The sequence below is a fragment of the Bactrocera dorsalis genome, chromosome 1 (genome assembly GCF_023373825.1).
Source record: "Bactrocera dorsalis isolate Fly_Bdor chromosome 1, ASM2337382v1, whole genome shotgun sequence".
Taxonomy (NCBI): Eukaryota; Metazoa; Arthropoda; class Insecta; order Diptera; family Tephritidae; genus Bactrocera; species Bactrocera dorsalis.
Window position 1 is genome coordinate 50,926,412 of NC_064303.1, and position 15,584 is coordinate 50,941,995.

The 15,584-nt window shown below is 36.3% G+C and overlaps 2 protein-coding genes across 2 annotated transcripts in view; one reads left to right on the top strand and one right to left on the bottom strand.

The window, feature by feature from the left end:
* LOC115065766 (carcinine transporter) overlaps nucleotides 1-15,584 on the bottom strand; it is a 1,371,383-nt gene that overhangs the window by 1,025,411 nt on the left and 330,388 nt on the right. The gene's annotated exons all lie outside the window — the stretch shown is intronic.
* LOC125775569 (uncharacterized) lies at nucleotides 12,274-13,080 on the top strand. The gene is made up of 2 exons (XM_049446219.1): nucleotides 12,274-12,584; nucleotides 12,637-13,080. The coding sequence occupies exons 1-2, from the start codon at nucleotides 12,465-12,467 to the stop codon at nucleotides 13,036-13,038; spliced, it is 522 nt and encodes a 173-aa protein (XP_049302176.1). The 5' UTR covers nucleotides 12,274-12,464; the 3' UTR covers nucleotides 13,039-13,080.

The window sequence follows — 15,584 nt, forward strand, 5'->3', positions numbered from 1 at the left end:
TATACTTGGCAAGATGTGTCGCGCTCATGGCAAAGAAGAAAACGTCCGAGTAATGCAATTGGTAGAATGTATACGGTCGATCCAAAAAATCGGGAACTCTTTGCTTTACGTTTATTGCTTACTTCGTTAAAAGGACCCAGGTCGTATTCAGATATATTAACCGTGAACAGGGAAGATCTCTCTTCTTATTGGGAATCAGCAGTAAAGAGAAAGTTGCTAGCGGATGACACAGAGTGGACCGCTGCACTTGAAGAAGCATCTGTCTTTAAAATGCCTGTGCAACTAAGACGTATGTTTGCGATGATTTGCATATTTGGAGAACCAACCTCACCAATAGAGCTCTGGAGAAAATTTAAATTGCATCTTTGTGAAGATTTTTTTAGAAATAATTCAGAAAACACCAGCGAGCTTTTAGCATTGAGAAATATTAGTCACATTTTCCAATCACATAACACATCTTTAAACGATTTCGGGTTACCTGCAGATGATCTTACCACTGAAGACACAGGAATTGAGAATTATAATATAGATGATGAAGTATTATACACGCAAACATAAAAAAACAGCTTAATCATGAGCAAAAGATTATATTCGACCAAATAACGCATGCAATTTCCAGTAGCAACGATGTCGTAAAGGCATTCTTTGTTGATGGTCCTGGCGGCTCTGGCAAAACTTTTTTTTATAAGAGTATTATTCACCAAATTCGTAGCCTCAGACAGAAGGTGATATCCGTGGCTTGGACAGGGATTGCCTCTATTTTGCTTCCTGGCGGAAGAACGGCACATAATATATTTAAATTTCCAATACCTTTGACTGAATCTTCTGTTTCTCTAATTAAGCCAGATAGCACCCTCGGAAAAGCAATCAAATGTTCTACAGCAATAATATGGGACGAAGCTAGCATTGTTCCTGGGACTGCATTACTATGCTTAAATCTCAAACTCTCAACGAATATGCGTTCTAAAGAATCCGTATATAACAGTTTTCCTTTGCGTGTTGGAGAAGGTCGGGGAGCTCTCTCTAGAGTCGAAAATCAATATACCAGAAGAGATAATTTTGCTAAATGAAAATTTAGTGGATTGGGTATTTCAGCCTCAGTCTGGTGTTACTAGTCAAAACCGTTTGAAGGATCGGGCAATTTTGTGTCCAAAAAATGATCACTGTACGATAATAAATAGCGAAATAGTAAATATGTTGCCCGGTGAAGAAAGGGTATGTTATAGCGTGGATACTGTCATTTCTGAAGATCCTCAAGAGCATGTCGGATTCCCTACAGAATTTCTAAACTCCCTTAATTTCAGTGGAGTAGCTCCTCATGAGTTAAGGCTTAAGATTGGAACAGTTGTGATGTTAATCCGCAATCTTAATACATATGAAGGGTTGGTCAATGGGACTCGCTTGATAGTAAAAGCACTACATTGTAATTGTTTGGAGGTGAAATTTTAACCGGTGAATCACAAGGGAAACAAATTTTATTGCCCCGTATAAATTTACAGCCCAGCGAATCAACACTTCCTTTTATTTTAAAGCGTCGCCAATTTCCAATAATTGTAGCATTCGCAATAACAATAAACAAATCTCAAGGGCAGACTCTAGCAAGAGTTGGTGTTTTCCTCAAGGAGGATTCTTTTACGCATGGCCAGCTGTATGTCGCATTGAGTCGAGTACGATCTTCTCAAGATATCAAAGTTAAGCCTTACGACCAAAATAAAACCACTACGAATGTAGTTTTCATGAAATACTTGAATAAATTGAGTTTTTATAAAAAAAAAAATTGTTTACTTTTTTCATTTTAAATAACGGAGACCCCCGATTATCGGGGATTATTACTAGTATTCTTTATTAGTGGATATTCTATATAAAACCGATGTACATATATTCTTAATTAATTGATACAACATTTGTCGTGATTAGCCTTTTTTGAAATAAATTTTAACGCAAAGAATGATACTATCCCAAATAAGGTGGAAGTTGCAAATCAAGTGGTAAGTGCAAGGGTGTAATATTCAAGGTCCTTCGAGCCTTAAAGAAAGGCACTATTGGAAAAAAATTTAAGAAGTCCTAACGTGCGAGTTGAATTATATTGCGGTAACCACAAAAAGGGAAAACATTATATATAGTACACACGGACATATGTATGTGAAGCATAAAGTGCAGTTGCAGTAAAAGTATAACTAATTCACCGCTTTAAAAACGGGCCAACAGTGCAATTACCAAAACAACAAAACCCATATACATATATATTCACAAATGAAGTGATAAAAATATTATAAACATTGAAGATTGTGTGGCAAAATCCGAAAGTTAAAAGAACACAAAAAAAATCCCTTCAAACACCGGGCGCAAAAAATAAAAGTGGCTCAAATATCAAAACGGGCGCGTTTAATAATAGTGCAATAATCGGGCGCGAGCACAAAAAATTAATTTAAACAAAAAGAGCAAATTTAATTATAAATAAATAACATAAAAAATATACACATCTATATATATAAAAATGAAATGGTGTATAGTTGTAACGCTAAAACTCGAAAACGGCTGAACCAAATGAAATACTTCCTTTGGGGGATTTGTTTGTTATTACCACGCGCAGGTCATGTCTTAAAATCAGAATAAAATATTAAGGGGCGCGGCACCTCCCATACAAATTGAATTTTCCAAGTCGAATATCTTCAAAAGTGTTTAAGGTAGGAACATGAAAATTGGTACAGAGCTACAGGATAACAACACCACTCTCATCTATAAAACCGGGGGCTATCGAATAAGGGGGCGTGGTACCTCCCATACAAACTAAATTTTTTAAGCAGAATATCTGTGAAGGGAAGAAGGGTTCAAGGTAGGGACCTGAAAATTGGTATAGACCTATATGGTATCAAAAGCCTTCTTACACATAAAAGAAGGGATAATCGGAAAAGGGGGCGTGACACCTCCCATACAAACTGAACTTTTCAAGGTGAATATCTTCAAAAGTGTTTAAGGTAGGAACATGAAAATTGGTATAGAGCTATAGGAAACAACACCATTTTCACCCATAAAGCTTGGCGTTATCGAAAAAGGGGACGTGGTACCTCCCTTACAATCTTTAATTATTTTGGTTGTTAATCCACCATATATTTATCTCATTTTCCACCTAGCACGACATTTTGGTTGTTCTTGCTGCAGCGGTTATACGGTAATTTTGGTTGTGTTACGTGCTATTTTTGGTTTATGGAAATGGCAGTTTTATGAAACAGACACAAATTAAATTAAACGTCAATTTTGCTTTGCAATCGAACACGCAAAATTTAGAGGGCAATAAAAATGCGCCTTGCTTTACTGATATATTGATATATTTTGTTTTAAAAAGTGAGTTATTTAGTGAAAGTGATTTAGCGTGTTGGCGAATACCGATTTATGTACATTGGAATTTATCATTCAATTGATCTGCTTCCTTAGTTTAATTCATTCATTTTTGGAGTTTTCAAAGGTAAGTTATTGGTCCGTAAAACCTTATATGAACTTTATGCAAATGAATGATCATTTCCAATTAGATATTTGTTACGATGTCAAGAATCAGTACGTATGGTAACACTTCTCGGAGTTCCCAGGCCGCAAGGAGAACACGAAATAGCAGAGCACGTCAAAGAGAAAGTGTTATTGAGAGGGTATCACCACGAAATAGACTGCTGGAGATTAGCACGCACCAGTTAGAAGATGTCAACCATACATACAATCAGCAAGAACGATTGAGAAGAAGGGAAGTTCACAATCAGCAACAACGATCGAGAAGAAAGGAAGTTCGTGCTCGCCAAAGTGATGAAGTAAGATCACAGCATGCGATTATTCGACGACAACAGCGGCAACATCTTTCTTTTGTGAACTTTGAACGGGCAGGTTTTCGATATGATCCAAACATTCAATATAGCGCATCTGTTCAAATCGGTCAGATGTCAGTAGTTTGTCAATATTTCAATGCAGACAAATTTAAAAATGAACCGTTGCCAGAATTGCTTCCACCACCACAGCCATTGTTCCAGCTGCTTTACGGTGAATCTCCTCACTCGAGCCATTTCTTAAAGCAAATTGTAAATGAACAAAACTACAATCCAACGTTTAAGGTATTTTTGCCAAACAATATTCGACAGAAACTACAGAGCTTTCCTCCAATTATACACGTTCATGGGCAAATGTTTCATCTCGCTGGATCGCGGTTGCCGCATCCAGATCAAGAACACAAATATCTCCAAATTTACTTTCTGGGAGATTCACATGATGAAGTAAATCGGCGTTGTGCTATCTTCAATACAACGAAAAGAGAAATAATCGAACAATTGCAGCAAATTTTACACGAACACAATGGCCTCATTAAACTGTTTACGATTTCGTTGGAACGTATGCCAACAGATGATCATAGTATAATCATACAAGCGGGCAAAAGACCAACAGGGTCACATGAAAGACAATATAATGCACCTACAGTTAGCGAAATATCAGTTGTTGTTGTTGGAGAAAATTTGCAGTCGCGTGATATTGTTATCAAACGTAGAAATCAAAACGTACTAAAACGGATAAGTGAGACACATCGGTCTTACGACGCAATGCAATATCGGCTCATGTTCTGCCGTAGAGAAGACGGATATCACTTAGGATATAAGATGATAAATCCGGTGAATGGTTAGTAAAAAAAATTTTTGTTTGCTACTTTATATGGGTAATTTAAGCTTTTAGGTGTCGAGACAAATAAAGAAGTCAGTTCAGTGAAGTTTTACGCATATCGAATGATGATTCGCCAAACCTATGACAACCATTTACTGAGATATGGACGGTTATTTCAACAGTATGCAGTTGACATGTATGTTAAAGTTGAGACAGAACGACTTAATTACATGCAATACAATCAGTCGAAGTTGCGATTTGAAGAGTATATTCATTTAAGAGATGCAATGAATGGTGACGCGGATATTACAGATATTGGTCGACTCTATATTTTACCATCGACATACATTGGCAGTCCTAGACACATGCATGAGTACTCCCAGGATGCGATGACTTACGTGCGCAATTATGGACGGCCGAATTTGTTTGTTACATTTACTTGCAATCCAAAATGGTCAGACATTACGAATTTATTGCATCCCGGTCAATCACCACGTTACGACGTTACAGCACGCGTGTTTAAACAAAAACTCAGATCTTTGATGGACTTTATTACGAAACAACGTGTATATGGCACTGTTCGATGCTGAATGTACTCATTGGAGTGGCAGAAGAGAGGTTTGCCCCACGCACACATTCTTCTTTGGATGGTGGAGAAAATTACACCTGACCAAATTGATGACATCATTTCCGCCGAAATTCCTGATGTTGAAATAGATCCAGAGTTGCACGAAGTGGTGATGGCCAATATGGTTCATGGGCCATGCGGAGAACACGATCCATCTTCGGTTTGTATGTCGGACAGTAAATGCAAAAAACGCTATCCACGTGCTTTTATTTCGGAAACTCAAACTGGAAACGATGGATACCCTCTCTATCGGCGTCGCTCACCCGCTGACAATGGCAGAACATTCATCACTCAATTGAAAGGAAAGAATTTCGTGGTTGATAACACATGGATCGTTCCATATTCGCCAATTTTGTCTAAGGCATTCAAAACACATATAAATGTTGAGTATATCAGTTCAATAAAATCAATTAAGTATGTTTGCAGATATGTCACCAAAGGAAGCGATATGGCGGTCATTGGCGTTGAACGAGATGAAATTAGCAAATTTCAAATGGGCAGATATGTGAACTGCAATGAAGCAATCTGGAGAATATTTTCATTTGCAATTCATGAACGCCATCCTACTGTTGTGCATCTGTCAGCTCATTTGGAGAATGGCCAGCGAGTTTATTTCAACGCAGAGAACATAGTACAGCGAACGGAAATACCACCAGCAACCACTTTAACAAGTTTCTTTGCAACTTGCGCCAGTGATCCGTTTGCGAGAACATTGCTTTACTCGGAGATGCCTCGGTATTATACATGGAATGCAACGTCTTTCCCCCGGCGCAACATAACCCTGGCGGTTCATTTTTAAATTTTACTGCATTGCAATATTGACAAACTACTGACATCTGACCGATTTGAACAGATGCGATATATTGAATGTTTGGATCATATCGAAAATCTGCCCGTTCAATGTTTACAAAAGAAAGATTTGTAAAAATTTTGTTAAAGTATACACAATGAAATTAGGAAAAATCGTTCATATTCTATTAAAACCAATACCAGTGTAATTTTTGAAATGAAAAATCTATTTTGGGCAGAACGAAGTTTGCCGGGTCAGCGAGTACATATATAAAAACAACAGGAAACGAAACCAACATCGACAACAACACAAAAGAAGCAGTTCGGAAACAAAAAAACGGAAAGGAAACGTATCAGAGGCATCGGCATATCCCCCCTTCGTAATTGCAGTCATAGTCCTTAGCCCCTTGAAGCGGCTCAAAGTGGGTTGTATCGACTCCACTTCTTATTTAAAAAATTTTATTTTCATATACATATGTATGTTGGTAACAGGTACAGTTCATTTCCATGAAAACTGTATTCAAGTCGGGTTAGCATTTTAAGGAAAAGGTTGCCGCCAAACTGTTTCAACTTACGGTTAATTTCCGGGAAATCGAAAAACAGTTTGGTACGCTATGTATACAGTAAAAGCTCTTTATTCGCCGGGTTTATGTTCCATAAACATGCCGCGAATACAGAAACCGTGAATACGAGATGGTAATTTATATGGGATTATAGGGGATATGTTCCTAGGTGACAAAAAAAAAACAAATAGGTATATAAAAAAATGATTTAATTGAAGTTTTTGAACATTTTAATTAATTATCTTAAGGCTTAGGCAATGGTTTGAAGAATTTTGTAATTTTTTCTTGCTTATCAGTTTTCAAAAGCTCCTTCTATTCAGACTGATACACAGCAGTCGCTTTAGCAAATTGTCTCTTAAAATTTAGACTTCGTTCCATAGACGGATCAATGTTAATAAAGAAATCGCAGAGCTCATTTGCCATTCTTAAACCTTCACTAAGATTTTTCATATTGAATGTCACGTTTCCAGTGCTTGTTGAAGCCTCTTCTTCAATAGGTTCATCTTGCGATTCAAGCAATTCCTGAACGTCACTTGATTCTACCTGTCCGAACCCATCTCGTCCTATTCCATTCGCGATTTCGGCTATGTTTGCCGTCAAAATTTGAGCTTGCACAGATTTTTCGTCATTTTCTGCAGTCAGAGCAGGCCACAGTTTTTTCCAGCATGAATTCAATGTGTGTGGCTTCAGTTCTTCCATTGATTCTTTTATATTTACGATGCATTTTGCTATGTCAAATTTCTTCCAGCATTCCATAACGTTCATAACAGGATTACTTTCCATATTATCCAATATGATTTTGAAGGTTCGTCTACTGTAATAGAGCTAAAAGGCCTGGATTATTCCTTGGTCCATAGGTTGAAGAAAAGCCGTCGTGTTGGGAGATAAAAATGTCACTTTCATAGTTGGATGCATAGTTTCGAGTTCGCGAGGATGATCTGGTGCATTGTCCAAAACTAGGAGCGCTTTAAAGTCTGAATTCTGTATTTTTTTAAATAAGTTTCAACTTCAGAAACAAAACAATTTCGGAACCAGTCACAAAAAATAGCGCTTGTAACCCACGCTTTCTTATTACCACGCCAAAACACTGGTAGGTTGTCTTTGTTTTGATTTTTTAAAGCCCGAGGATTAAACGACCTGTAAAGCATCAGTGGCTTAATGACAAAATCTCCAGATTCATTAGAACATAGCAGCAGTGTAACTCTATCCTTTGCGGCCTTAAGTTCAGGAGCAGACTTTTCGCTTTTAGAAATGAATGTTTTGTTTGGCATTCTCTTCCAAAACAGTGCAGCTTCGTCTGCATTAAATACTTGCTCAGGTTTGTATCCTCCATTAGCTACTAGGTTTGCAAATTCGGGTCGGCTTTAGTATACCGTCCCAGGATTTCGGGAATAAAAAGGGTATGGTCGGATAGAGGAGATTCTCCTGATCACAAATATATGTATATGGTTATAGCCGCAGCAGGCTTATAGTTTCCGAGTTATTCGCGTTTAAAGTTTAAAATTGGCAATACATATTTTATTTCCATATTTTCGATATATAAAATTAATTTTGCACTTATATTTTTCAATTTTATATACACTAACACTGAGATGGGCATATTAGCCCTCAGTGGCATTTTGCCGTGCGGGCACGAGTGCACATTTTGAGGGCCAGGTGTGGGGATCATCGCGGGCAAACATGAAGAGGGAAGTGAGAGCAACGTACCACACCATGTTTACAAATGAGAGCGCACGCATACGAGTATGTATATGGGAAGTTGCACTGTGGGTAATAATTATAAAATTGCCTGACAATTTTAAATTTCTTTGTAACTACTATAAATTTATAAAATGTAAGACAAATAACAAAAGGTATAATAAATATTTGTCTCTAATAATCATTTTTTTTTAATATGTCTTTATATCAGCATTTAATTTTGTTTATTTGAAATAATAAATTATATGTTTGGTTTAATCTCATTTGCTATAGCTACACGCATTATTGTACCAAAATTTAAATCAGAAAACCTACTTGTTATTTTAGATATAATTTTCGAAGCAAAAAGTTTCAAACCAGGTTATTTCTTTAAACTTCCTTATAAAAAGTAATTTCAATAATAACTTCAATTTATGAACCACTGTTTCTTCAAACACATATGACCAAATGAATCTTATGAGAGCGCAATGTAAATAATTACCCACCAACCTTTCTACCACCCGCCAATCGTAGAATTTCCAACGACTTTAGATTTTCCGCAGGGTTGCCAGGCTCGATATACTGTAGTAATTATAAAAATTGTCTTCAATATAATTGAAATTTTCTTAAAATAACTCAAACTCAGAATCGAATGCTATTATTTACAAATATATAAACTAATTTTAATAGTTTGATTTCTGTTTTGATATTTTATATTATGAAAAATTATAATTGAAAACTTAGATGTGTACAAAACTACATATCGTCACCTGAAATGCAAAATAACGTATCATCAAAAAATTTTAAATTGAGTGTCTTATTGATTACGCTTCACTACTTCAAATTACATACATAATATTACATATGTTCAACATTTTCTGGTTCTGCGGTCATATTTAAACCAGTTTTATCCAATATTAATATTTTGTTTCACTCATGTTCCATTTTATTTCGTGTTTCAGTCATGCCACTGTAGATTTCGGAAAATGTTGTTACGTTATTTTGCATTTCAGGTGACGATATGCGTATTGAATAATGGCAACATTGTTCGAATGAAAACGAGAACAAAACGCTTGCACCTCATAGCGAAGTGAGAAGGTGTTTCTGCCATTAGCGTTTGTATTCTATTTGTGTGCATAGCCACTCTCAATCAATAATGCCATACCGCGCAAATATATTTTTATTTGATGATTTCTTACATTTTTGAAAATATGTGTTCCCTTTCTATAGCGCATATTATTATTTTTATACATTTCCAGAGGCAACTTAGATTTTTAAAATTTAACAAAACAATTGTAGAAGAAAACGTCAATTCTTTGGATATTTTGATAAAACAACCAAACTGAAAATATCACAAATCATATATTTATATAAGTATTTTCATTAAAGGGAACTGCAATATGTTTAAACACAATATATAAATATAATGGGCACAAGTATCTTTTTTTATATATGCAGATATGCATATGTACGTGTAAAAGCCCACAATTTGAGAAAAGTTTTCCCAATTGTAACTAAAATGAATTTCTACAACTGGCATTACCACCATTAACTGATCTATCACATGTACAATAGTGTGAACAAAATAGGAACAACCATAAGGTGTTGTGAAGTTTTAAAATATGCTGTTTTCTTATTAAATAAAATTGGTTTTAGGTACAAGTATAACATAAATTATATATGTAAATTATGTTATATGTAAATTTTTTTCCCAACAGTGATTAGAATTTCCAGTATGCAAGGTAAATTAAAACAGATATTAAAGCGAATCTCTAAAACGTGCAAATTATGTTTACCTCTTTTTGTTCACACAACTGTACAGTTCCAATATGAAGTAAATTCCGCTCTTAAAATTGTGTACAATGTCAGTATTGCCGCAACCACTCTGCGATGAACATTAAGTTAAGGAGGGGTGTAATTGATTTTTTTTGCAACTTTTCGCATTTTGTTATGCCTTTCTCTCCGTAAATTGATATTCCCCTCATCTAGCCCCCGTGCGCACTTTGCTAACTTTGCGGGCTAAAAATGTGCCCATCCCTGCACTAACACATCACTTATTCATTTGCACACATTTATTTTATATACTATAGTGCAAAAATTGCTTTTAATATATATTTCAATTAATGTGGAATTATTATTATTTTAGAATAACAAATGAATTATAAACTGTCAAATAATCAGTGTTACCATACTAAAAAATTTTACAAACTAAAACAAAAAAAATATAAGGGAATATTATACCCTAGATACAGGGAACATAATCGTTGAAAAACAATAAAAAAATATATTAAAAATTACGGAAATGCCGAAGGCCCCCCACGCAAAAAGGAGTTCGACGCGAAAAAAATCTAATCCACCCCGGTATTTGACCGACTAGGGTTATTTTTTTCGAAGCGCGGCCGAAGGCCGGTCACGCAAACAGGAGTTCTACGCGAAAAAAATCTGATACAACCCGGTGTTGGACAGACTAGGGTTATTTTTTTTTTGAAGCGCGGCCGAAGGCCGCCCACGCAAAAAGGAGTTCTACGCAAAAAGAATTTGATACAGCCTGTTGTTGGATCGACTAGGGTTATTTTTTTTGAAGCGCGGCCGAAGGCCGCTGACCCCAAAACGAGTTCTACGTGAAAAAAATCTGATACACCCCGGTATTGGACCGACTAGGGTTTCTTTTTTTGAAGCGCGCCGAAGGCCGCTAATGCAAGAAGGAGTTCTACGCGAAAAAAATCTGATACACCCCGGTATTGGACCGACTAGGGTTATTTTTTTTTGAAGCGCGGCCGAAGGCCGCTAACGCGAAAAGGAGTTCTACGCGAATAAAATCTGATACACCCCGGTGTTGGACCGACTAGGGTTCTTTTTTTTAGAAGCGCGACCAAAGGCCGCTCACGCAAAAAGGAGTTCTACGCGAAAAAAATCTGATACACCCCGGTATTGGACCGACTAGGGTTATTTTTTTTGAAGCGCGGCCGAAGGCCGGTCACGCAAACAGGAGTTCTACGCGAAAAAAATCTGATACACCCCGGTATTGGACCGACTAGGGTTATGTTTTTTGAAGCGCGGCCGAAGGCCGGTCACGCAAACAGGAGTTCTACGCGAAAAAAATCTGATACACCCCAGTATTGGACCGACTAGGGTTATTTTTTTTGAAGCGCGGCCGAAGGCCGCTGACCCCAAAAGGAGTTCTACGCGAAAAATATCTGATACACCCCGGTGTTGGACAGACTAGGGCTATTTTTTTTGAAGCGCGGCCAAAGGCCGCTAACGCGAAAAGAAGTTCTACGCGAATAAAATCTGATACACCCCGGTATTGGACCGACTAGGGTTATTTTTTTTTAAGCACGGCCGAAGGCCGCCTAGGAGTTCTACGCGAAGAAGTAGCAATGTCATAGAGGGTATGTTAGTTAGGTTAGGTTAGTATGGCAACACTGATTATTTGACAAATTTGCAAATTTATTTTTACTAATGATGTCGTTAAGGTCGATAAGGTAACGCATAAAGGAGTTCAAAGCAAAAAGAATTTGATACACCCTGGTGTTGGACTGACTAGGGTTATTTTTTTTTGAAGCGCGGCCGAAGGCCGCTTACGCGAAAAGGAGTTCTACGCGAATATTCGGGTCGGCTTTAGTATACCGTCCCAGGATTTCGGGAATAAAAAGGGTATGGTCGGATAGAGGAGATTCTCCTTATCACGAATATATGTATATGGTTATAGCCGCAGCAGGCTTATAGTTTCCGAGTTATTCGCGTTTAAAGTTTAAAATTGGGAATATTTTCGATATATAAAATTAATTTTGCACTTATATTTTTCAATTTTATATACACTAACACCCCTATTCTGTGCTTTTGACAAATTAATAAAATATTGAGAATTAACTCAAATATTTATCAAGCGAGATATATTTTGGTATTATGTGGCAATCTTGTTAAAAGTAAAAGCTTCAATTCGTAAAGCTTTCCCTACAGGTATGGTGAACAAAATAATGTAAATAGAAAACAGCTGATTTCTATTCAAATTATTCGTTAAAATGGACTGTTCTGCAATGTAAGTTTTCAAATTTTAATTATTAACAAAATTTATAATTTAACTTTTGTTTGGTAGTAAACCCAAACACGATAGAGCTACGCACGAGCAACTGGAGGCATATGTTTCGTTTTGCCAAGCACACCCAGAAATGGGTACGGGGAAAAATTGCCCAAAAACGCATCAACAGATGAAGGAGTTGTGGCAGCAGCTGGCAGATGAGCTTAATTCGTGCAGAGGACCAACACGAAGTGCTGCAAAATGGAAAGAGGTAACATTTTAGTTTATGTTTCGTTTATTTATTATATTGTGTTAATTTGTAGACGTTAGGCGTTTGGAAAAGCCAACTGCGCACTCGTGCAAGGCGGTTGAAAATGAACCAAAGGCTCACAGGTGGAGGTCCAAGTTCCAAATCGATGACGATCTTTGAAGAAATGGCTTTGTCTACATTCGGTTCGGCTGCTGTAGATGGGGTACAAAATGTACAAAGCCTAGGTTTAACGCCAATTGAGCAAACTGATGAATGCGCAATTTCTTCACCCATGGGTAGTCCTCTACAGATATGCAGTCAGGTAGATGCAACCCCAAATCCCGAACACCATCCAGCAAGTCCATCGACACCACCTACGCATCTTAGCTTGGAAAACCAGGTAAGTTTTCATTATGATATAATTACAAAATATATACTTTTTTTTGCAACTTCTTATTACGTTTTTTTCTTTTAAGGATGCTTTAACTTCGGTGCTATCACGAAAGGCACGAATTGATAGCTGATATATCAAAAAGGAATGCTGCTGAGGAAGAGAGGCGACGGGAGCGTCGTGAAATGATGCAGGCCATTCAAGGCTTAACGAGTTCTATAACAGAACTAATTAAATCGTTTTCTAATAATGTAAAATAATATCTAAAGTTTAATTAAAATTGAAGTAACGTATGTTTAATATTTTTATTTAATTAATATTTATTGAATTTAATAAGTTTGGTTTTTTGTTTTATAATAGAATAAAAAAAATGGAATGCAAATATCAATTTGTTTTCTTTTAACAAAAAGGATAAATAAATAATGGAAGTAAGTAGTGTATTTCGAAAGTCGAATTGTGAGAACATTTATATATGTACATAAGTATATGGATTGGCTTCTGTATATATATAACTAAAGAGTTGATATATATCTTGATCTTGTTCTTTCACCTTCGCGCATGTACTGTGAAGAGTTATAATCATTAATTGGAGAATCAAAGTCTTCTGCAACCCCGTCATCTATTTCGTTGAACGTAATGCCTGCTTTCGTCATTATATTATGCAATATAACGCAAGTACTAACAAACAAAGCGGAAGTTTCGTGTGAATAATGTAGAACTCGGTGCTTCAACAAACATCTGAAGCGAGATTTTAAAACACCAAATGCTCACTCTATGCAGTTTCTTGCAGAACCATGTAATTTGTTGTATTTTTGCTCTTTATGGTATTAGGTGTTCCCACTGGTGTTAAAAGCCACGGTTCTAGAGGATAACCTTGATCGCCAAGAAGCCAAGATTCTCTCCGTTGTTGCTCAGACGTAGTAGTATGCTGACGAATGAGATGTTCTCGTAGGTCAGAAATTGCCCAAATTCCAGAGTCATGTGTTGCACCCGGAAATTTAGCATTTACAAATGTAAAACATAATCGGTGATCGCAAACCTAAAAAACAATGCATTCAAAAATTGCTTTGGCATATATGTATGTGCATGCAAAAACAAAACTTACTACTTCAACATTGATACTGTAGAATCCTTTTCTATTTAAATATAAATTAAGAGGACGTTCGACATTATTTGATGGTGGAGCAATGATAGCAATATGCGTGCAGTCAATTGCTCCTATGGTGCTTTTTATTCCAAATTTTCTAAAAAATCTGGAATATATTTCAAATAAATTAGCATATTATTATTTGTATTACAATAATACTTGCCCCGTTTTTATAAAAGTTTCTTCCTCTATTGAACTGGGAAACTTTATTTCTCCTCCCTTCACCTTCACAGTAAGTTTTGCTACAGCTCGCACACTTCTCGAAAGGGATGACTGACTCATGAGCAAGTTGACATTGTTACCTACACATTTCTGATATGATCCGTGTCCAAAGAAGTTCAAAGCTGCTAGAACCCTTACAGTTAAAGGTAGTGACGTTTTCTGATTATCATGTGGGGCCAGTTCATCAATTAGGCGGCGGCAAATTTCACGAGTTAATCGAAAATTTTGCACAAAGGTATTTTTAAATGCCGCGCGCGATTCCTATTCTCACAATTTTCATCTTCGTGTAACAATAATAACAAAAGTAAAATATCTTCCATTTTCACAACAAGATGCACAATCTGATATTTAATTCGTAACGAGCACTTGACATCTTAACAACTTATAAAGAAAAGAGCTTTTTATTTCAGACACAGAATACCAACTGCTTGATAAATTTAAAAATTTGACAAATTATAAATATGTTGAATTTGTCAAGTGCACAGAATAGGGGTGTAACACATCACTTATTCATTTGCACACATTTATTTTATATGCTATAGTGCAAAAATTGCTTTTAATATATATTTCAATTATTGTGGAATTATTATTATTTTAGAATAACAAAAGAATTACAAACTGTCAAATAATTATTTGATTATAATCAGTGCTACCTTATCGACATCATATGTAAAAATAAATTTGTAAATTTGTCAAATAACACTAACCGACAATGGATTTTGCTCTGAAATAAAAATTATATATTTTGGTTCCTGTTAGTATGTATATCATTAAAAAAATAATAAAAAAAAATCCTTAGGTCCAATTACGATAATATTATTGAAGTTATACTTCTTATACGAGTTCGGAAAAGGTTGCGATAGATTCAGGTTGCGCAACCTTGCTCAATATGAATCTACACAACCTTGTTCGAGTAGCAAGCGAAGCGGTGACAATCGGCGATCGTTTGTTCGTTTCTTTCGGCACAGCTCGGCTTTTCTACCAAATTTGTCATTTCCATATTCGAAAAAGTAGAAGTTCTATGGCATAAGTAAAGTAATGGCCGCCGATTGTCACCCCTTGCCGCTGTAGCAGCTTCGCCTATGTGTACGCATATGTATGTTTGTATGCTTGTGCATTATTGAAGTTATACTGCTTTTTCTTTCCTTTGTCTTTCATTTCTGCGAATTCTCAACTATTTTATGTGACCTTTGGTTGAAATACTCTGCATTGGTCCATTTTTTGGAAATCAACCTACGATGATCGACCTATTGACGGATTT

Bases quoted from the DNA above. Each gene is read 5' to 3' on its own strand.
- LOC125775569 (XM_049446219.1), top strand. From the start codon at position 12,465: ATGGGTACGGGGAAAAATTGCCCAAAAACGCATCAACAGATGAAGGAG. The intron at 12,585-12,636 runs GTAACATTTTAG...GTTAATTTGTAG, and splicing joins GTGCTGCAAAATGGAAAGAG to ACGTTAGGCGTTTGGAAAAG.